This window comes from Phyllobates terribilis, unplaced genomic scaffold (assembly GCF_046119375.1).
Source record: "Phyllobates terribilis strain yellow unplaced genomic scaffold, ASM4611937v1 Scaffold_5__5_contigs__length_657084704, whole genome shotgun sequence".
Lineage (NCBI taxonomy): Eukaryota > Metazoa > Chordata > Amphibia > Anura > Dendrobatidae > Phyllobates > Phyllobates terribilis.
Genome location: NW_027362765.1, coordinates 43503015 through 43527271, shown reverse-complemented (window position 1 = coordinate 43527271; position 24257 = coordinate 43503015). Strand labels below are relative to the sequence as shown.

Here is a 24257-nt window from a genome sequence, read left to right as displayed (position 1 = left end):
AAAGCTCTGAGTGAACAAACCCTAAAAAAGGCATGTGACGATACAGAGTAAAATCTGAATTATGCTAGACATACTTTCTGATGGCAAGAGCAGAACACCTTTATTTTTATGTTGACTCTTTAATCTCCGTTCTTCTTTAGTTGAATAACAGACTATTATTTATATAACCCTGAATGTTATCTGCTCTTTGATTCTGAAACAATGATGTGTAGTTACTAGAGTCCCTGTGATACAAACTATGTAAATAGATTAGCAAGAACAATGAATATCTGCTAGATATGTTAAATACCATTGTAGGGTGTTTGCTAGTCAATCTTGGGGAATGAGCTGTGGATACTCGAGCCCTGCACCTTTACCTCTTAGTTGTGCCTGATGACCTCACACAGATGTAAATCTAAACAGGGATGTCTGTAGTGCTGGAGACAGAATGAGATTTGAGACAGAGTCAGAAGGATGTTGGAAGGAGGATGGGAGACATCCTTCAGGAAAGTAGATGGATGGCATGGCATCTAAAGAGACACAGATTTGTATTCTACATGATTCTAGTCTAAGGGTAGCGGCCCTGACTGGAAAGATTCGGATCTGCTCCATTAACCATCAGAGAGACATGGATACATTTTGAGGAGTCCAGGAGAGGACAAAGAAGTCACCTGGCCCCATGGATATGTTGTTTTGGGGTTGCTAGGAGGGACCCACCGGTCGTCTAGAACTTATGGAGACATTTTGAGTTGCCAGGAGGGACCCACCGGTCGACTGGCCCCATGGAAACTCTCGGAGAGGCCAGATTTGGACCCTCGGGTCTCCTGGTCCTGTACCTCGATGGACTGCTAGCTTCCTAAGCTTGAAGCTACCTTCTCTTTGTCGGGGCCACTGGTTGAGGTAGTCAGCCCTGGAAGTCTCCAAAGTCGCGGCTGTTCTATCCCAAGCGGGCGGAGCAGAAGGGTGAGACTGTGTAATGTTGTACCATCTTGGGCATTTGCTGGGACTGTTCAGTGTGTTTATTGTCCGCTTTGTGGTTCAATAAAGTATTGCCACGCCGTTTTACCCTCACCCTGCGTTGTCTGAGTAGCGTTACGCCTACGGAAGACCCTGGGTCTTCACTAGGCAACATATAATTTTACAGGAAGAAGAACCTGTGATTTCTCTGCATTTAGTGGTTACTACTCACCTGGACGGTTATCTGTAAGAATCGCCTCTTTACACTGCTCATCACCCCTCACATAAGTCTCTGTAGTATTAATATGGGTCAGATCTTTACCCTGAAAAAAATACTGTAAAAGTCACAGACAGATAGAGAAGTCACATATATGATCAACTCTAATCCTGCCATCTCCATCGTTCTCATTACATAAGTATAAAACATATAATACTGGTGGATAAAACAAGACTGAGCACAAGACCTTCACAGCCGTCTACACATCAAAGGGGAGATCTCATGACACCTTCTCTCTCTACCTGGTGATCCTGAGGAACATTGGGATCTTCTTGTTTACAGTCCTGGGGAAGGAGAGGACGGGGACATCTCTCTGGTGTTGTCCTCTTACTGGATAAAACTGTAGGAAACATATAAAGGGACTGAATTCATTTTTTTAGACACTGATAATTATAGGCCGTGTGTATTTAGTCCTGTCTATTACCTGGTGATGTAAGAGGCTGGGGAACCTCCATCATGACGTCCTTGTACAGATCTTTGTGTCCTTCTAAATACTCCCACTCCTCCATGGCAAAATAGACGGCAACATCCTGACACCTTATAGGAAACTAACATATAAAATGATGCTGTCATCCTCCGATCCCTTCATAGCGTTACTGTATAATGTCCCAGCATTCCCAGCAGTGTCACCTCTCCAGTAAGCAGCTCAATCATCTTGTAGGTGAGTTCTAGGATCTTCTGGTCATTGATGTCCTCATGTATCAGGGGGTGAGGTGGAGGCACCATGATTGGGCTCAGGGGTCTTCCATATCCCTCAGACACAGAGGCCTGACAGCGCTCACCAGAGGTCTTCTTCACTACTGTGTAATCCTGGTTATGGAGAGACACATTAATGAATCTCACTACAGACATTTTCAGAGTCCTCACCTCTCCAGTTCTGTCCATCTGTTTTTTCCCATAGATAAGAATGATGTAATGTGACGTCATCAGAATCTCTCACCTCTCCAGTAAGCCGAAGGAGGATCTCTAGGGTGAGGTGTAATATCCTCTCCGCCATCTTGTCTCTATCCATCCTTGACAGGTCAATTGGGAAAATTCTCTTATACAGAGGTCTCCACTGAGAGGATCTAATATTGTAGGGACCTGAATGGGAAAAAGATGATGATGTAACATCATGAAGAATCCCATGTAATAATACAATTACTGGTGATAATGAGAAACTTTTGGTGAGATGTACAACCCCTGGCAAAAATTATGGAATCACCGGGCTCAGAGGATGTTCATTCAGTTATTTAATGTTGTTGAAAAAAAGCAGATCACAGACATGGCACAAAACTAAAGTCATTTCAAATGGCAACTTTAGGGCTTTAAGAAACACTAAAAGAAATCAAGATTAAAAATGTGGTACTCAGTAAGGGTAATTTTTTTCAGACCAAGCAGAGGGAAAAAATTATGGAATCACTCAATTCTGAGGAAAAAATTATGGAATCACCCTGTAAATTTTCATTTCCAAAACTAACACCTGCATCAAATTAGATCTGCTCATTAGTCTGCATCTAAAAAGAAGTGATCACACCTTGAAGAGCTGTTGCACCAAGTGGACTGACATGAATCATGGCTCCAACACGAGAGATGTCATTTGAAACAAAGGAGAGGATTATCAAACTCTTAAAAGAAGGTAAATCATCATGCAATGTTGCAAAAGATGTTGGTTGCTCACAGTCAGCTGTGTCTAAAATCTGGACCAAATACAAACAACATGGGAAGGTTGTTAAAGGCAAACATACTGGTAGACCAAGGAAGACATCAAAGCGTCAAGACCGGAAACTTAAAGCAATATGTCTCCAAAACAGGAAATGCTCAACAAAACAAATGAGGAACGAATGGGAGGAAACTGGAGTCAATGTCTGTGACCGAACGGTAAGAAACCACCTAAAGGAAATGGGATTTGTGACGCGAGTCACTACAGAAATAACAGTCTCAGAAGAGGAGAGAAAAGACTAATATTACTGAAAGAAATATAATATTAGAGCTACTTACTAGATAAAAATAGGGAGGTCAAACAATCCAAAGTCAAGTCCAGGAAGATGGCGCAGTACAAAGGGAGCAGACAAAAGAGTAGTCAGTTAACAAGCAAATGGTCAAAATCCAGGTAAGGGAAAATAGTCAGGCTGGGTCAGGCACAGAGCACAGAGAGATCAGTCCTACACAGGTAATACCAAGTGTACAATTGACACTGGGTGAAGGAGCTAGCATGCTTAAGTAGAAGACTAATCAAGGGAAGTGAACACAGATGATTGCAGAAACAACCCAGCAAACCCAAAACAGACTGACAGCCTCCACACAATAGTAACCTAGCAGACAAGGAAAGTGTGGAGACCGTGACAGGATTTACATACAGAAAAGCTAAACATAAGCCATCATTAACACCTAAACAGAAAAAAACAAGGTTACAATGGGCTAAGGAAAAGCAATTGTGTACTGTGGATGACTGGATTAAAGTCATATTCAGTGATGAATCGCGAATCTGCATTGGGCAAGGCGATGATGATGGAACTTTTGTTTGGTGCAGTTCCAATGAGATTTATAAAGATGACTGCATGACGAGAAGATGCAAATTTCCACAGTCATTGATGATATGGGGCTGCATGTCAGGTAAAGGCACTGGGGAGATAGCTGTCATTACATCTTCAATAAATGCCCTAGTTTACATTGATATTTTGGACAGTTTTCTTATCCCATCAATTGAAAGGATGTTTGGGGATGATGACATCATTTTTCAAGATGATAATGCATCCTGCCATAGAGCAAAAACTGTGAAGACATTCCTTGAAAGAAGACACATAAGGTCAATGTCATGGCCTGCAAATAGTCCGGATCTCAATCCAACTGAAAATCTTTGGTGGAAGTTGAAGAAAATGGTCCATGACAAGGCTCCAACCTGCAAAGCTGATCTGGCAACAGCAATCAGAAAAAGTTGGAGCCAGATTGATGAAGAGTACTGTTTGTCACTCATTAAGTCCATGCCTCAGAGACTGCAAGCTGTTATTAAAGCCAGAGGTGGTGCAACAAAATACTAGTGATGTATTGGAGTGTTCTTTTGTATGTTTGTTTTTCATGATTCCATAATTTTTTCCTCAGAATTGAGTGATTCTACAATTTTTTCCCTCTGCTTGGTCTGAAAAAAATTACCCTTACTGAGTACCACATTTTCTATCTTAATTTCTTTTAGTGTTTCTTAAAGCCCTAAAGTTGCCATTTGAAATGACTTTAGTTTTGTGCCATGTCTGTGATCTGCTTTTTTTCAACAACATTAAACAACTGAATGAACATCCTCCGAGCCCGGTGATTCCATAATTTTTGACAGGGGTTGTATAATGTAGATATTCTCCCTTTTCTCTTAAAGATATGAACATGGCATGAATGGCTTACTGAGACGGCTTCTCCATTCTTACAATCACTGGCTGCTGGGCCCTTCTTGGAGTGGAGTGAGTGCAGCAGGAGACGATTAATGCAATTATTACTATTTTCATTATTCTATAGCATTTTGAATTTTTTTCTTTGCTATATACTACTTAAACCTACTTATTTTAGACCTCACACTAATCTGTATCTCTATTTTCCTATCCTTTCCTCCTCATCCTGCAGACACCAGAATATAATACCTGCATTACTACATTTATGACATGGACAGATAGGGCCTATAGTGTAATTCGTCTCGCAATAGATTAGTCTCCTGCTCAGACAGAGGCTTAGAAATGACCGGTCTTATGGCCGGATTATAAATAGAACCAGTACAATCTAGTAACTGTTTAGGCCGGATGTTGTAAATCTTCTATCATCTCAAGTATTGTTAATGGAACATCGGAGATCCAAAGCCTTAAGATAATTTTTGTCATATTGGCAGTAAGCAAAGCTCCAGACTTTCATAGAACAGAAAGAAGTACAAACTACAGAGTGCTCGTTGTGCGTCACAGGAAAATATTGGCAAAGTCCTTATCCACACCACTCACCACACCCCTGTACCATTTCTTACTACCCTGGGATGAGGAGTTGCCAGAGGAGGGATGGTGGCAGTGAGGGACATTCATCAGATGTCTGAGACTGCAGGGAGTAGACCCAAATCCAGGACTCTCCGCTGTATCCAGAGGGGTTGAGACCTATGGATTTTTTCTTGTTCATTCACTCATAGTTGTAGCAGCCATAACGTTTTAATTTTTACACAAGCTTCGATACATGAGGTCTTGGCTTTTTTGTGACATGAGCTGTAGTAGTGCCATTTTGCCAAACAAGGCTGTGTTCACACACAGCAGAAATGTGGCATATTTTTCTGCTGCGTTTTTTTGTGCAGAAGAAAAAGTGCTGAAAAAGTGGATGTGATTTCATGAAAACTCGGCCCTCTGTGAGCCTAAACATGCAGGTCAACTGTGCATTGATACTTAAGGTGCACCTGTCAGCAGGATTGTGCTTAGCAAACCACATACACTGTCAGGTGGGCGCCATTAAACTGATTAATATGATACCTTTGTTGAGGAAATCTGTCCAGTGGTTCTGTTATAATCTTTATTTTCATTTCTGACATAAGGGGCAGCCTTTGGCGGATTAATGTGGTGCTCTGATTATGTATTCATATTTCAAGCGATAGATGCTACTGCACATGCGCAGGTGCCATTTTGCTGGAGGAAAAAGAAATTTGCCTGCAGCAATATGGCACCACCACCCGCGCAGTATCATTTCTCGGTTGCCAAGAGATGCCACTGCGCGTGCACGGCACCATATTGCTGCAGGCAAGCAAAGATGCATCTTTAAGGACAGAATACACTGTGTTCCAAATTATTATGCAAATAATATTTTCTCAGATTTTCCCAAATTACCTATATGAATTGTAGTCATTGTAATTTTCCAGTCAAATAACTATTAGAGTACAATTGAAAGGTTTTTGTACAAACTGCCTATGATAACAGTATATTTTTAAAAAAATAAAAACCTCAAACTGCACTCAAAATGCATGTTCCAAATTATTATGCACAGCAGAGTTTTCAACCTTTTCATTTTAATAAAGAACAAAAAAATGGTCATTTTTTAAATTATAAGCATTAGCAGGTTATTACAAACTGAAATCATACAGTTTTCAACTCAAAACTTTATTCTAGGTGATGTTACATTTGCACATAGGACCCCTTGTTCGAAAGGAGCTTCTGAACTCTCTCGTCCATTGAATTTGTCAGGTTTTGGATGGTTTCTGCTTCAACTGTTTTGCATGAGGACAGAATACCCTCCCAGAGCAGTTGCTTAGATGTGAACTGCCTCCCGCCATCATAGACACTCCTTTTGATGATGCTCCAGAGGTTCTCAATGGGGTTGAGGTCAGGGGAGCATGGGTGCCACACCATAAGTTTGTCCCCTTTTATGCCCATAGCAGTCAGAGATGCAGATGTGTTATGTACAGCATGAGACGGGGCATTATCATGCAAATTACAATGACTGCAATTCATATAGGTAATTTGGGAAAATCTGAGAAAATATTATTTGCATAATAATTTGGAACACAGTGTAAAAGCTATTCTGCACTATAAACGCTTAAAAACATGGCTTCAGATCTGCACCAAATATCAAATCGAATGGTTTAACCCCTTAATGGCGAATGACGGGCATAGTGCATCATATGTGGGTATTAGTCCCCGCATTATGACGTACTACATCCATCATGGACTTTAACTGTCACTGTGTGCAATAACACAGTGACAGTTCCGTGCTGGCAGCAAACACTGAAGGCTGACCGGAGTGGCTACTGGTGCGGGGTCCAATTACAGTGGTCCCTGCTTTCTGATCACTGTGATTGGCTAGCCATTCTGACTAATCAATCATAGAATGTGATCGTCGGGAGGTGCTGAAACTAGCAGAAAACCATCGCGAGGTGCTGAAACTAGCTGACAGCCGTCGCGAGGTTCTGAAACTAGCTGACAGCCGTCGCGGGGTGCTGAAACTAGCTGACAGCCGTAACGGGGTGCTGAAACTAGCTGACAGCCGTCGCGGGGTGCTGAAACTAGCTGACAGCCGTCGCGGGGTGCTGAAACTAGCTGACAGCCGTCGCGGGGTGCTGAAACTAGCTGACAGCCGTGGGGGGTGCTGAAACTAGCTGACAGCCGTCGGGGGGGGGTGCTGAAACTAGCTGACAGCCGTCGGGGGGTGCTGAAACTAGCTGACAGCCGTCGAGGAGTGCTGAAACTAGCTGACAGCCGTCGCGGGGTGCTGAAACTAGCTGACAGCCGTCGCGGGGTGCTGAAACTAGCTGACAGCCGTCGCGGAGTGGTGAAACTAGCTGACAGCCGTCGAGGGGTGCTGAAACTAGCTGACAGCCGTCGAGGGGTGCTGAAACTAGCTGACAGCCGTCGAGGGGTGCTGAAACTAGCTGACAGCCGTGGGGGGTGCTGAAACTAGCTGACAGCCGTCGGGGGGGTGCTGAAACTAGCTGACAGCCGTCGGGGGGTGCTGAAACTAGCTGACAGCCGTCGGGGGGTGCTGAAACTAGCTGACAGCCGTCGAGGAGTGCTGAAACTAGCTGACAGCCGTCGAGGGGTGCTGAAACTAGCTGACAGCCGTCGCGGGGTGCTGAAACTAGCTGACAGCCGTCGAGGGGTGCTGAAACTAGCTGACAGCCGTCGAGGGGTGCTGAAACTAGCTGACAGCCGTCGCGGGTGCTGAAACTAGCTGACAGCCGTCGCGGGGTGCTGAAAGTAGCTGATAGCCATCGCGGGGTGCTGAAACTAGCTGACAGCCGTCGCGGGGTGCTGAAACTAGCTGACAGCCGTCGCGGGGTGGTGAAACTAGCTGACAGCCGTCGGGGGGTGCTGAAACTAGCTGACAGCCGTCGCGGGTGCTGAAACTAGCTGACAGCCGTCGTGGGTGCTGAAACTAGCTGACAGCCGTCGCGGGTGCTGAAACTAGCTGACAGCCGTCACGGGGTGCTGAAACTAGCTGACAGCCGTCGCGGGGTGCTGAAACTAGCTGACAGCCGTGGGGGGTGATGAAACTAGCTGACAGCCGTCGGGGGGGTGCTGAAACTAGCTGACAGCCGTCGGGGGGTGCTGAAACTAGCTGATAGCCGCCGCGGGGTGCTGAAACTAGCTGACAGCCGTCGGGGGGTGCTGAAACTAGCTGACAGCCGTCGCGGGTGCTGAAACTAGCTGACAGCCGTCACGGGTGCTGAAACTAGCTGACAGCCGTCGCGGGTGCTGAAACTAGCTGACAGCCGTCGCGGGGTGCTGAAACTAGCTGACAGCCGTCGCGGGGTGCTGAAACTAGCTGACAGCCGTGGGGGGTGATGAAACTAGCTGACAGCCGTCGGGGGGGTGCTGAAACTAGCTGACAGCCGTCGGGGGGTGCTGAAACTAGCTGATAGCCGCCGCGGGGTGCTGAAACTAGCTGACAGCCGTCGAGGGCTGCTGAAACTAGCTGACAGCCGTCGCGGGTGCTGAAACTAGCTGACAGCAGTCGCGGGTGCTGAAACTAGCTGACAGCCGTCGCGGGGTGCTAAAACTAGCTGACAGCCGTCGCGGGGTGCTGAAACTAGCTGACAGCCGTGGGGGGTGCTGAAACTAGCTGACAGCCGTCGGGGGGTGCTGAAACTAGCTGACAGCCGTAACGGGGTGCTGAAACTAGCTGACAGCCGTCGCGGGGTGCTGAAACTAGCTGACAGCCGTCGCGGGGTGCTGAAACTAGCTGACAGCCGTCGCGGGGTGCTGAAACTAGCTGACAGCCGTCGCGGGTGCTGAAACTAGCTGACAGCAGTCGCGGGTGCTGAAACTAGCTGACAGCCGTCGCGGGGTGCTAAAACTAGCTGACAGCCGTCGCGGGTGCTGAAACTAGCTGACAGCAGTCGAGGGTGCTGAAACTAGCTGACAGCCGTCGTGGGGTGCTAAAACTAGCTGACAGCCGTCGCGGGGTGCTGAAACTAGCTGACAGCCGTCGCGGGGTGCTAAAACTAGCTGACAGCCGTCGCGGGTGCTGAAACTAGCTGACAGCAGTCGCGGGTGCTGAAACTAGCTGACAGCCGTCGCGGGGTGCTAAAACTAGCTGACAGCCGTCGCGGGTGCTGAAACTAGCTGACAGCAGTCGCGGGTGCTGAAACTAGCTGACAGCCGTCGCGGGGTGCTAAAACTAGCTGACAGCCGTCGCGGGGTGCTGAAACTAGCTGACAGCCGTCGCGGGGTGCTAAAACTAGCTGACAGCCGTCGCGGGTGCTGAAACTAGCTGACAGCAGTCGCGGGTGCTGAAACTAGCTGACAGCCGTCGCGGGGTGCTAAAACTAGCTGACAGCCGTCGCGGGGTGCTGAAACTAGCTGATAGCCGTCGCGGGGTGCTGAAACTAGCTGACAGTCGTCGCGGGGTGCTGAAACTAGCTGACAGCTGTCGCGGGGGGCTGAAACTAGCTGACAGCCGTCGCGGGGTGCTGAAACTAGCTGACAGCCGTCGCGGGGTGCTGAAACTAGCTGACAGCCGTGGGGGGTGATGAAACTAGCTGACAGCCGTCGGGGGGGTGCTGAAACTAGCTGACAGCCGTCGAGAAGTGCTGAAACTAGCTGACAGCCGTCGCAGGTGCTGAAACTAGCCGACAGCCGTCGCGGGGTGCTAAAACTAGCTGACAGCCGTCGCGGGGTGCTGAAACTAGCTGATAGCCATCGCAGGGTGCTGAAACTAGCTGACAGCCGTCGCGGGGTGCTGAAACTAGCTGACAGCCGTCGGGGGATGCTGAAACTAGCTGATAGCCGTCGAGGGGTGCTGAAACTAGCTGACAGCCGTCGAGGGGTGCTGAAACTAACTGACAGCCGTCGAGGGGTGCTGAAACTAGCTGACAGCCGTCGCGTGGTGCTGAAACAAGCTGACAGCCGTTGAGGGGTGCTGAAACTAGCTGACAGCCGTCGCGGGTGCTGAAACTAGCTGACAGCAGTCGAGGGTGCTGAAACTAGCTGACAGCCGTCGGGGGGTGCTGAACCTAGCTGACAGCCGAGTCAGGATTGGTAACAGCGTTCTAGAGTTATTACCACATAACGGGACACTGGTCAGATTTGAAAAATGGGCTTGGTCTTTAGCGTACAAAGTGACTCGGTTACTTAGGGGTTAATGTTGAAAGAGAAAATCAATTACGCTAAGTTTGATGCCATAAATAATCTGTTCACTGTATTGTACAGGAAGTTACAATTACAGAAACATCAAACATGTTATTTGCTGATTTGTGATTTAAAAAAAAAAGTGAGTTAAAAAATTGTTTTATTAGTTTTTCCTTTTTTTATTTTATAGGAAGAAAAAAAAAATCAGATTTTTATTTTACCTGTAAAATACAGTCAGGTTCAAGTAAAGCTAATTGTCTGATAGGTGTGAGCGCCGCCTGCGGCTCATTACTGCGGTATGAGGGAGAGTTCCGGTCTCATTCTCATCTCTCCCGGTCACAGGGCCACATTGTCACGGAAGGAAGAGATGTCTCCTGGAATATAGCAGCACAAATCCCCCGAAAGCATCTTGGCAATGGAGGGGTTAATGCCCCCCTGCGCCCAGTGTTGGGGGTTCTCCACATACCTACATTTTTTGATCAAAAATAGTTCACTAAGTACCCTATATTTCATATGCAACTTTGCTTTACATTTATATATAATGATGGTAGGGTATGTGATATATTTTTTGTCTTTTGTAGGTTTTGTATCTTTTTGCTAGTGTGAACATGCTCTTATTTCTTGCATGTGTACCATCTTAGACCTCAGTTCACATTGCTTGTTTTTTTGTCTTGTTTGCATTCTGTGCAAATTAGGGGTGTGGCATCCCCCTTGTTGAGCTGGTCAGTATATATGTAGCTTACCATGGGTTTGGGTGGTCTGATATTGGGACCCGGCTCTATTTGTCTACCCTTTTATATGCATTACTTCAACTTTGATATACAGTAAGATTTTTAATATAGACAGTGTAGGACCGTCTCAATTAGGGCCACCTTGTCGCTGGTGGGACGGCTTGTATAACTTTTTTTGATCAAAAATAGTTCACTAAGTACCCTATATTTTATATGCAACTTTGCTTTACATTTATATATAATGATGGTAGGGTATGTGATATATTTTTTGTCTTTTGTAGGTTTTGCATCTTTTTGCTAGTGTGAACATGCTCCTATTTCTTGCATGTGTACCATCTTAGACTTCAGTTCACATTGCTTGGTTTTACATACCTCCACCTGCAGAGCCGCCACCACATATATGGCAGAGGAGAAATCCAAGTGACTAAAGGACCTTTGCTGACGTCATGCCCATGTGACCATGCAATGTGTTGATGTCACCGGAAGGGGCGGGGCCTTCTGTTCCATTGCAAACCTGATACTGGAAGGCGCGCTCTGCTGCTGAGGCTGTGGTGATGACACGAATGGGATTTGGGGGCGCAGATAAGTGGGTGTTATTGTATGGGGGCTGCACAGGGTTGTTTTTTTTTGAAGGTGTGGGTCCAGTTACTTGCATGGAACTGCGTGCTGGGGGTCTGCGTGGGGAAGGTGCATGGGGCTGTTTGCTGGGGGTCTTTGTGGGGAAAAAGGGGGTCCTGTTACTTGCATGGGGCTTCATGGGGAAGAAGGGGGCACTGTTACTTGCATGAGGCTGCGTGCTGGGGGTCTTCGTGGGGAAAAAGGGGGCCCTGTTACTTGCATATGTTTGCATGGGGGGGCCCTGTTACTTGCATGGGGCTGGGGGGCATCGTGTGGAAGGAGGGGGTCCTGTTACTTGCATGAGGCTGGGGGTCTTCGTGGGGAAGAAGGGGGTCCAGTTACTTGTAAAGGACTACATGCTGGGGGTCTTTGCGGGAAAGGAGGGGGCACTGTTACTTGTACGAGTCTGCGTGGGGAAGGGGTGGGCACTGTTACTTGCATGAGGCTGCGTGCTGGGGGTCTGCGTGGGGAAGGAGGGGGTGCTGTTACTTACATGGGGCTGCATGCTGAGGGTCTGCGTGGGGAAGGAGGGGGTCCAGTTACTTGCATGGGTCTGCGTTGGGAAGGAGGGGGTATTGTTACTTCCATGAGGCCGGGGTTCTACATGGGGAAGGAGGGGGTCCAGTTACTTGCATGAGGCTGCGTGCTGGGGGTCTGCTTGGGGAAGGAGGGGGTCCTTTTACTTGCATGGGGCTGCGTGCTGGGAGTCTTCATGGGGAAAGAGGAGGTCCAGTTATTTGCATAGGACTGCATGCTGGGGGTCTGCGTGGGGAAGGAGCGGGGGCTGTTGCTTGCATGAGGCTGGGGGTCTATATGGGGAAGGATGGGGTGCTGTTGAATGGGGCTGGGGGTCTGAGTTGGGAAGGAGGGGTCCAGTTACTTGCATATGGCTGCGTGTTGGGGGTCTGCGTGGGGAAGGAGGGGGCCCTGTTACTTGCATGGGGCTGCATGCTGGGGGTCTGCGTGGGGAAGGAGGGAGTCCAGTTACTTGCTTGGGGGTCTGCGTGGGGAAGCAAAGGGGATGGTTACTTGCATAGGGCTGCATGCTGGGGGTCTGTGGGGAAGGAGGGGGTCCAGTTACTTGCATGGGGCTGCATGCTTTGGGGGGGTCTGCGTCGGGAAGGATGGGGTGCTGTTACTTGCATGGGGCTGCATGCTGGGGTTCTGCGTGGGGAAGGAGGGGGTGCTGTTACTTGCATGAGGCTGGGGGTCTGTGTGGGGAAGGAGGGGTGTTGTTACTTGCGTGGGGCTGGGGGTCTTCGTGGGGGAAGGAAGGTGTTCTCCCCGTGGCTGTCGGACCCCCTTTAGTGCTCCCCCCTCCCCGTCAACCCCCCTTTTGTTCTCGCCCCCTTTTCAACCAGAAAGGAATTTTATGGTGAATGCAGAAATAAACATTTTTCAACAATTTTTACAACTAAAGCGCCATGGACTCGGGTACAAAAGGTTTCTGTTTTTCTTGGCCCTAATGTCCAGCGAGGCTTAATTCTACTTATTGCCTGGTAAAGTTGATTGTTCTACATTTGTATGTATAAATATATTATATGTCTCCTTTTTGTTATATAAATAATTGTTTTAATAAAACAGTTTGAGAACTATGGGCTGAATTTTCATTTCTATAATTATAAATCATGGTGTGATATTAGTGAAGAGAAACTGCAGGTGGATCTGGACTAGTTCACACATTGCGATTTGGTGTGGAAACGATCTGCAGCAAAGTCGTCACATGTAGACCCGCACTAAATCCTTCAGATCTCACCGACAATTTGGTTTGTATTCGGCAGCAACCTTTAACCCCTTTCCAGCATGTGCCGGGCGCACCTTTCAGGGGACTTGATAGCTGATCTGTACAGCCATCATGTGTCCCTAACAGCCGCTGGTGGAATCGTGATCCACCCGCAGCTCTTAACATGTTAAATGCCGCTGTCAACCTCTGACAGCGGTATTTAACTCGCGCTTACAGGAAGTGTAGCGCCCCGAGGGTTCGGCCGCTACAGGGGTATTGCACCTCAGTCCAGAGGTGTGATATTCCACTCCCGTGTAAGGATGGAGTATGGACCAGGGCTCAGTTAGCTGCATACAGCACACACACCCCATTTCCGAGGGACAGCTCAACGGTGCTCCCACTAGACATAAGTGCAGGCACGACCGACCATGTCCCTGCTGGAGTGGGGAGGGAGGGGTGGAACACCCAGTGCTGTAGGGGCAGATAGGGGGCGGTTCTTGAGCGTAGGTAGGAGCCCATTGGTTGCTGGTCACCTGGGCTCATGGCTAGAGGGAGGTATAAAAGGTGGGCACCATCTTAGATCTAGGTTCGTTCTGTGGAGAGGAGAAGACAGGGAGCAGCAGCTCAGGCTGAGTGCTGCTCCAGAGGCAGGCCTAGGGAAGAGGCCGGGGCCTGAGAGGAGAAGGAGAAGTGGGCCTGGAGAAGAGGCCGAGGAGGAGGTGAAGGGGAGCTGAGATTCTGGCTCATCTCAGCTCCAAGAGAAAGGAACAGAAACATAAAGGAACTGCAAAGAAGGAGAGGCAGAGAAACAGAAGGGCTCAGGAACAAGAAGGTGGAAGGGACCCTAAGAACCCACGAGAATCCAGGGTGCAGGGTCAGGCAGATTAAGGGTACCGGATCCCAAGTTGGTGGAGGAGAAACAACCCTCAGCCAAAGACCGGTCGTCGTGATCATCTATTGGTGCGACACCTCATCAAACCTGCTAGGAAGGCACCATATAGGACAGCGGAGGACGGGGCCCACGTTTAACCGCACAGGTCCGCGGCAGCTGGACAAAAGTGGGTCACTGGTGAGGCAGGCCAGAGAAAGGATAAAAGGGGGTCCTGTGCCATGCTCCTGAACTGCCTGGGAGTTGACCGAGCCCCTCACCTGGTGGACGCAGCACGGCTCGGGCGGTCACTGCCGACGGAAGTGACCCGGAACAAACGAACTGTGAGTAAAGACCCTGGACTGTAACTTGTTGTCCGTGTGCTCCTTCGCTCCTCCAGCACTATCAGCACCGGGACTCGCACTACCATCACTCCCACCATCCACTACACTGCCCTGGGGCTGCACTCTTCCCGTGGGGAGTCACATCACCTCAGCTGCACCCATCATCAGCCCCAGCGGACTGCCTTGCAGCGGCGGTTCCTAATAACCGCAATCCACGGGTGGCGTAGTCGGACATTATCTGAAGCACGTAGCAGACTACCATTGGCCTGACCACCCTGAGCCGCAGGACCGGGCCGCCACAACTACTACCCCCGTCGTTCCCCTATCGCCCGGATCCGCGTGCCCCACGGCCCAGGGGGCGAGTCAGAAGCGCGTCACTAACGCCGTCTTTGGGCACCCGTGTCACATGACCACAGTTCGCCGGTGGGTTGGCATGACAACCCGGGTCTGGAGGAGACCCATGCGGTTGTCATTGCTATGAGCGCCCTTATGTAACTTGGCTTTCCATGTGGCCCATACAGTCTGATTAGGTGTCCAGGTCTTATATGGGGCAAAACAGTTTTTGACAGATTTTTTTTGTTTATAAAGAGGCATTTTCGTAAAGTTGCTTCTCGCTGAGGGTCTGACTGCTGCTGCTGCTCCATAGGACAGAATCTGGCAGAGGTCACATTACATATTTTACAGAGTGGTAAAAGTGCGCCTCTTACAAATTGTGAGTATTTTTAGCCAAGGAGGAGGACCTAATTTGCAGTGACTGAAATCTTAGAGTACATGGATAGATAGATATGCATAATACTGGTTCATCTGATCAATAGTATCTTATAACAATGCTATCAAGCATGAGTAGAGAGAACTTGTTTTCACCGGATAACCCCTCATCGCTCATCCTATCCGCACAATGCAGAACTTTTATCTCTTGTTGAATTGAGCAGCAGTGCACGTTCTCAGTCTGACCTCCATTACCACCCTTTATGGCTCTCAAGCCATGCTGTTTTTTTCTGGCAGCCACATAGCAATGTTCCTACTTCTTAAGGCACGTTTCAGACGTCCATAACCACATAGCAATGGTCCTACTTCTTAAGGCGCGTTTGACATCTGTTTCCAGTACTTGTGGTGTCCGTTTCCACATGTATTGGAGACACTGACACATGTAGACCCATTTTAATGAATCTGTCTGTGCACGTGTCAGTGTGTTTCCTCAGTGTGTCAATAGACAAAACACGCTGACATGTCCGTTTTTTCTCGCAGCACTGGCCGTAAAACGTCTTGCACACGTGCACAGTGATGACACATGGATAACCTTCGTGTGACACATACTGGCGCCTGGGAATCCACGGTACAGTTAGCGCTGTTCCCAAGCGCCCGGTGCTGGACGCTGCCCTCATCATTGTCCCCTGCTTGCGCTGTGATCAGCTATAACAAGGGACAATGATGAGAGTAGCATTCAGCCCCCTCTGTGTCCAGCAAGTGTAAAAGACGTAGTTAATTATCGGTAACAGGATTTCTCAGAGCCCATGATGGCACCACGGAGAGAGGGGATCCGCCCATCAAGGAAAGGAAACCTACAGATAAAAAGGGCGGTACATCTCTCCCGCATCAGTAGTTTACAGAGCACGAGAGGACCTCCAGGTTAATAACATAATATACAACATTTTTATGGTGCTTATTGTTAGGATTGAGCAGGGATTCACACGGATTCGTGCACACATGATCCCGATTACTCCCTACGTAGCTAATAGCAAGTGAACAGAGAGCATATGGCGTACACGCCTCCGGATTCCATTGCATGGAATGTGTGTATACGCCCCCGTACGGTGACTGCCAGCTTCACGATAGACCAATTACGATTATTCGCTGCCACCACCGACCAAATTTGAAATATAATACAGGCCTGGTCGGACGCCTGCTTTCTGGTAGAGTATATGGCTTCGGGGGAGGAACGATTACAGGACAAAAGAAACAGAACTATTAAATTTTATATTTAACCCAAAAGGGAGGCAGTGTTTCTGAAAAATATACAACAGGTTTTACAAAGGGGGACATTTACAGTACAGAATATACAGTTACACAAAATAAATGAGATTAAAGAAGAACTTAAGAGATCACAGAGATGATTCAGTTCAGCTAGAGGAGAGGTGCTCCACTTGATTTGACCGTTATCGAACGTGACCCGTGCTATATGAAATATATACTTCCGGCATGAGTACTGACTCATCTTCGGTTAGGTCTTTTATGCCAAAGGGGGAGACCTGCCTACATACCCCCTGTGATGATCTTACGTGGGCTGGGCTCCAGCCTTCATATTTTTATTAGAATTTCTAACTTCTGGGATAACTTATCACTAGTTGATCGCAGAAGCTTGCAAGTGACACCATATTTTCCATTATGAATTTACCTTTCTTTAGAGACCACACATGACATAGCTGCGGTCTGTTATTTTGTACTTTTGCATTACCGCTCTCCGGGGGGGTATACAGCTACGGGAAAGTATGCATATTGTTCCTTGGCAGAACCTGCCACTAAAAATATGGGCCCCATTATTATCGGAGGTATAGAACTTGAGATATTCCATATTTCATGTCTGTGCCGGACAGACTGCAGATTTCTGTTGAATTCTTTTGAAGCCATGGACTACATCTTTCTTACCTATGTGCAAATTCATCACAAGTCTGTGCTACTGGAAAACACACTCGCATGTTAATTGGGTTAGTAGCTCCATTTGTGCTCGCATCTGCCTATTAGCCACTTCTCCTGTGTGCTAATTTGCATACAGACAGCTCTGTAGATTGTCAGCTCTGCTATTCTGACAATTGGTAGGAGGGGGAACCATGGGTTTCAGGGGGAGAGAGAAATTCTTAATATTTTCTTAATATTTTTATGGCACTTATCAGGAACACCATGTGACTACGTATAAATAACAAAAAATAAGTGTGCACACCAACGCGTGAAGGGAAGGAATGTACAAGTGTCATCATGGGCTCTGAGAAATCCTGTTACCGGTAAGTAACTACGTCTTTCTCCTTCCCCCATGACCGCACCACAGAGACAATTGCAGAGAAATGTATTATCAGGGCGGGGACCACTGCTTCCAGAAACCTTCTAGTAAAAGTAAGGTCTGAAGAAGAGGCGAAGTCCAGCCGATAATGATTAAAGAATGTAGAGAGATTAGACCACGTAGCAGCTCTACATATCTGTTCTATTGAAGCCCCCACTCTTTCCCCCTAGGAGGCTGCCACTGCTCTTGTCGAGTGAGCGTTCATATTCTCCGTGGTGGCTTCCCCGCGTGAGGAGTATGACGGAGTGATGGCGTCCCTTATCCATCTCGCCAATGTGCCTTTAGAGGCTTTCCGCCCCTTTTGAGGACCCTGAAAGCACACAAAGAGAGCCCTGTCCTTCCTACACTCTTGCGTGGCAGTTAGGTACTGGATTAGGCACCTTCTGATGTCTAGTGTATGCAAGTCCCTTTCTCCCTTGTTTTTGGGATCTGGGCAAAAGACAGGGAGGGTGATCTCCTCCTGAGACTTATGAAAACGTGATGCTACTTTTGGTAGGTAGGTTGGGTCTGTTTTAAGGACAACTCTATCCGCCAAGATTTGTGTGAATGCAGGGCCTGCAGATAAAGCCTTGATGTCACGGACTCTACTACACGCTGACGTGAGAGCTACTAGAAGTGATGTTTTAAGGGATAGGATTCTCAGAGATGCGTGCACCAGGGGTTCGAAAGGAGGCTTGGTTAGAGCTGTGAGGACTAAGTTTAGATCTCAAGGAGGCGTGTTCCGAGAGGGGATAGGCGTAGATCTAGCCGATGCCGTGATGAACCTAGATATCCACCTATTTCTAGCCAGTAGTTGTACAGGGCTCCTAAAGCTGCTGTCTGGACCTTCAAGGTACTTGTAGCTAGGCCCTTTTCCAACCCCTTCTGCAGAAATTCTAAGATGGCTGACAGTGGTACCCCTCCATCCAACCCAGAACCTAACGATGAAAGGAACTTCCTCCAGGTTTTCCCATAAAGTCTGGTGGGTACTGGTTTCCTACTTTCTAGTAGCGTGGAGATTAAAGTAGCATGCTCAGGCACACGGCACCAAAGCACCCGACTAGGTGAGCCGAACGCCAAGGTCCAGAAACAGTGTCTGCGGTTGACACCACTGCTTGTTCCGCGTGCATGCCAATCCCCTGTACATGGTGCATGCGAAGATGCCTCCCGCCCAGCACCTGTCATTGCACACTTGAAACCACTACCATCAGCAACCACGTCCTTGTCCCAGCGCAGCGTTCAGTTGTCCCTACCCCAGTCCTTGGAACACAAGCCCAAATACGCAGACACCCACAGGCCACAATACTAAATTGCCACATTTCTCGACTGCATGCACTAGACTTTTTGCCTGTTAGGCTTGTTGAGTTGGAAGCTTTCCACAACCTGATGGTGGCAGATGTCCCTCGGTACTCAGTCCCCAGCCGCCACTGTTTCTCCCGGTATGCCGTCTCAGCATTACACAAGCACGTGTCTCAGAACATTAGCCATGCCCTCAACAACGCAGTTACTGGGAAGGTCCACCTAACCACTGACACATGGACAAATGCTTGTGGGAGGCGACGGTACATCTGGCTGACAGTACACTGGGTTAATATAGTGGAAGCCGGGACCCAGCTGGACCTTGGGACGGAACACATCCTCCCGACGCTGAGGATTGCAGGCCCTGGGTCAAGCAGAGTTGCCCCCACATTTTACAGCTCCTGCACCTACTCCTCTTCAGCCTCCATCTCTGAAATGGCCACCTCAGTCGGAAGCTGGAAGCACTGCCTCGGCCAAGCGGCAGCAGGCTGTGCTGAAGCTAATATGCTTAGGTGACAAACCGCACACCGCTGAAGAGTTGTTGACAGCTCTAAAAGAGCAGGCAGATCTGTGGCTGTCACCGCTGAACCTACAGCTAGGCATGGTCGTGTGTGACAATGGCTGGAACCTGGAGGCGGCTCTGAAGCTAGGCAAGCTCGCACATGTACCATGCCTGGCCCATGTTGCTCAACCTAGTGTTTCAGCGGTTTCTCAAAATCTACCCGGATCTGCCTGATCTGCTTGTCAAAGTACGCTGTGTGTGTGCCCATTTTAGAAAGTCAGCTACAGCTTCCACCGCCCTTGCCGTGCTTCAGCAGCGTTTGCAGCTTCCAGCTCAACGACTGGTGTGCAATGTCTGCACGCATTGGAACTCAATGTTGCATATGTTGGGAAGGATTTGTGAGCAGCACAGGGCAGTTGTTGAGTACCAGCTTCAAAACGCCCGTCGGTATTCATGTCAGCCTCCTCACATAAGAGCTCAGGAGTGGGCATGGAAGTCAGACATCTGTGCTGTTCTCCAAAACTTTGAGGACTCCATGAAGATGGTTAGCGGTGATGACTCCATAATTAGCATCACCCTCCCGATTTTCTGTCTTCTGAAACGATCGCTGCTCACAATAAAGGAGGAGGCACTGCAGGTGGAGCACAATGAGATGGAGAAAAGAACCATACAGGGTGATTCCACACAGCCCAGCCTCATCTCATCCCAATGTGGATTGGGTGACAAAGAGGAGGAGGAAGAACAGGAGCTAGTTTCCTGCGCTATAGATGGTACTTCCCACACAACTGCCATACAGTCTGTTCAGCTTGGATGGCCTGCGGAAAGGGAGGAGGATGAGAAGGAGAGCATGGTCAGTCATCCTCTTAGTGAGGACATGGAAGTCTTGCCTGTTAGCAGTCTGGCACACATGGCTGAGTTTATGTTACACTGCCTTTAGCGTGACCCTCGCATTCTCTAAATTTTGGGTGACAGTCATTACTGGTTGGTGACACTATTAGGCCCACGATACAAGGAGAACTTTCTATCTCTCATACCCGTGGTGGACAGGTCTACTAAAATGGTGCAGTACCAGAAGGTCCTTGTTGCAGAATTATTAAAAAAATTCCCATCTGAAAACACTGGGGGCAGAGGTCACAGTTCGTTGGACAACCAAGGAGTACAGGCGAGAGAGACACAAATATGATCCAGCAGAGGCAGGGGAACACTGTCAAAGGTCTGGGAGAATTTTCCCAGCCCCTCCCATCGCACAGGTCCTGATGTGTGGGGTACTCTCACAAGGAGGGATAATTTTACGAAGATGCTGAAGGAGTACCTTGCCGACCGTACCAACGTCCTCCGTGATTCCTCTGTGCCTTGTAATTATTATCCAAGCTGGACATGTGGCATGAACTGGCTCTCTACGTCTTGGAGGTCCTGGCCTGCCCTGCTGCTAGCGTTTTGTCAGGGTGGGTTTCACTGCATAGGCAATAAAAGTATAGGAGACACACTTCCAAATAATGGAAACATTTTTTTTTACTGAGGCCCTCCTCTATGACTCTTCAAAGGGGTATTGAGATGCATCCAAATTTTTGGCAGCCCTTGCAGTCACTGCATAGCCCTTGCAGTCACTGCATACACAATACCAGTACAGGAGACCCACTCCTTTATAATGGGAACATTTTTTTTACTGAGGCCCTCCTCTATGTCTCTACAAAGGAGTATTGGAGTGCATCCTAATTTTTGGCAGCCCTTGCAGTCACTGCATACGCAATACCAGTATAGGAGACCCGCTCCTTTATAATGGGAACATTTTGTTACTGAGGCCCTCCTCTATATGTCTCTAAATTGGTATTGGGGTTTTTCCAAAATTTAGACAGCCGTTGTAGTCACTGCATACGCAATAACTGTATAGCAGAACCGATCCTTTATAAAGGGAATATTTTGTTACTAAGGCCCTCCTCTATATGTCTCTAAATTGGTATTGGGGGTTTTCCAAAATTTAGACAGCCGTTGTAGTCACTGCATACACAATAACTGTATAGCAGAACCGCTCCTTTATAATGGGAATATTTTGTTACTGAGGCCCTCCTCTATGTGTCTTCAAAGGGGTATTGGGATGCGTCCAAAATTTAGGTAGTCGTTGCAGTCACTGCATACGCATTAACTGTATAGTATAACTGCTCCTTTATAATGGGAACATTTTGTTACTGAGGCCCTTCTCTTATATCTTTTCAAAGGGGTATTGGAGTGCATCTTAATTTTTGTCAGCCCTTGAAGTCACTGTATACCCTATAACAATATAGGAGACCCACTCCTTAATAATGGGAACATCAAAGCATAGCCAGCTGATGGCCCTCTAACAATAGTGAGGGCCGACTGCTGGCCCTTTAACAATAGGAATGGCCGCCTGATGGCCATAGAAAAATAGGCTTTGTGAATTTCAGAGTCCTTCCTTCATAAATAAAACAGGATGTGTCTGATCATGTGTCACACACCACATGGCCAGATAAGGTAGTAAAATGCTAAAATGACATTTAACTGTAAATGTATTTTTGACCATTGAAAGCAATGCAAAAGCGCAAAAACGCTACGTGTGAACATAGCCCAAGGTGTGGAGGAGCATTTTTGTTTTTGGTTATTTATTTTACCTTATATACAAGTCATTACCCTGGAAAGGATGTTCGTTAACATTTTTCCCAAGAAAATGCATTTTGGTATTGTTTTTGTATGTTTTATTGTGAGCATGTAAAAGTGGCGAAATACTCTGACAATATTGTTCACAGCAGTGATCTAGGAGTCAGAGATGCTTCCAGGGGTCTTCCCCATGCTGTTCCCATGTCATTTGAGCACTGTTCCCATTGATTAGGGCAATTTTTGCACCTCCTGCAGACCGCTGGGGGGAGCCGCCGGATAAATGCTCGAGTTTCCCATAGACTTACATTGGGCTTGTTGCTCGGGTCGATTCGGGGTTAATTCTGTAACACGGATAAAAATTCTCCATTTTTCAAAGCAATGTGAGTTGGACACTCACTGATCAGCAAGTTATCATCTGTCTCTTGTATCGTTGGTAACTTGTTTTCACTACACAAACCCTTTAAGGCCCATAAACACCCAATCCCTACAATCCTATGGATGACAGCTCTCTCATGACTATCATACAGCAGTTCTTAGCCAAACGTTTTTGTGCTCTCTATTAGAGAGCAGGTGTCGAGCTCCACTGGTGGCAGCTTATCTCCAGAGAGAACAAGAGGATCAATTACTGGAATGCCAGATCTTTCTCTCCCCTGACATCAATTATCAAGGGAGACGTGGGAAGCCCCAATACACGTCAGATTGTTGGCTGATCCTGCTGACTTTAGCTTTGTGTGTATGGAAGCCTTAGTGTAAACTGTATAAGGACTCATTCAGACGTCCATGCACCTCAGTCTGATAGCAGAACACAATGCATGGACTTGACAAGGCTCTGCTAACCAGAGCGTGATAGCCTCATAGAAATATATGAAGCCTCATGCTTGGGTCACGAGACCCGCGGCCAGTATGTGCATTGCATTCCGAGATGAGTATGGATGTCTGAATGAGCCATGATAGACAGTACTGGCGGAGAAGAAATCATGAACCTCAGTGCAGTAACTCCGATCTAGTCATCTCTGTAGTGAGACAGCTGCAATGGAGTTGCTGTACAGATGATGTCCTTATTCTGTGTGCCCAGAAATCATGAGCCTCAGTGCAGCAACTCCAATCTAGTCATCTCTGTATTGAGACAAAACTCAAGAAAAAAAAACAAGTTGAGCCTATAGTAAGTAAATGAATAATTAGTAATAGCACACTATTTATTTCCATAGTTACATAGGAGGAAAAAAGACCTAGGTCCATCAAGTCCAGCTTTTCTCCACCAATTATACAGTTTTGTCACTAAATACGGTATATACACAATATTTTTATCCTGTGTTTTCTCTCTGGAATGGCCATAGTGTGAACATGTTCTTACACTTTCCACATATATTAATTTATGCTTCGGCTCATTTACTTGGTTTTCTGTAGGGCGTCAGCTAGAATAGAGTTGTTGCACGGAAGACATCCTTATACTCCAGGAACCCTGCACATTTCTGGAGTAATTCACATTGTTTTTCTGTTGTAAATTCTGATGACTGTCGGTTGCGCTCCGTTACGCTTTTCCCAGTAAAGCTCCGCCCACTATTAAAACCGGTGGAGCTGCCGGCCAGCACTGGTCTACATTCGTAAAAAGTTGAATTTTGGACAAACTGAACAGTCAGCACTGAGTGTAATTATTTGTATAGTAAAATTGCTAGTTTTATTCATCACAAAAAAATAAATTTTGCTGAATCGAAATACATTAAAAATATAAAATGGTATTAAAAATGAATGTACAACTTTGGATGTTTACTCAAAAAATCAATTTACTTCAAATAAAGACATCATGAAATCAACTGCTGGGATTTAGCTTTCTTATATAAAGCAGGCTAAAACCTAGAGGGAGGAAGGACCTGGTCCATTAGCCTACTAGGTCTAGTATTAAAACACTTATAGGGACCTGGTCCTTTAGACCAGTGGTCCCCAACCTTTTTTGCACCAGGGACCGGCTTGAAGCAAGATAATTTTTCCATGGCCCAGCAAGGAGGGGGTGGGGTGGGCGGGGCTTTGATCATATGGGGGCGGGGTAATGGAGGGATTTGGAGTTTAGTGCATACTTATCATATAGTGTAGACCAGGTCCCCGCCAGGAGCTATGCCAGGAGCCCCACATAATGTGCTGTGCCAGGAGCCGCATCACTGAGGCCCCATCACGCCCTGCAGCAGGACAGGGCAGCTGTCCTGACAGCTGCTGTTCAGCTGCATTTACTTCATCCCAGGGGCGGACACAGACTGTAGTGGGCCC

The 24257-nt window shown here is 47.6% G+C and overlaps 2 protein-coding genes across 2 annotated transcripts in view; both read right to left on the bottom strand.

Annotated features, from left to right (window-relative positions):
- Positions 1-11469, bottom strand: part of LOC141270672 (gastrula zinc finger protein XlCGF66.1-like) — a 42234-nt gene extending 30765 nt beyond the window's left edge. Inside the window, exons 1-6 of the mRNA XM_073680768.1 lie at positions 11367-11469; positions 2154-2296; positions 1844-2023; positions 1638-1761; positions 1456-1553; positions 1169-1259 (exon numbers count right to left, since the gene is read on the bottom strand). Coding sequence (XP_073536869.1) covers positions 1169-1259; positions 1456-1553; positions 1638-1761; positions 1844-2023; positions 2154-2225 — 565 coding nt within the window. The 5' untranslated portion in view covers positions 2226-2296; positions 11367-11469. The remainder of the gene's footprint in view (positions 1-1168; positions 1260-1455; positions 1554-1637; positions 1762-1843; positions 2024-2153; positions 2297-11366) is intronic.
- The window catches only part of LOC141270660 (uncharacterized), a 741199-nt gene that overhangs the window by 392238 nt on the left and 324704 nt on the right, over positions 1-24257 (bottom strand). The gene's annotated exons all lie outside the window — the stretch shown is intronic.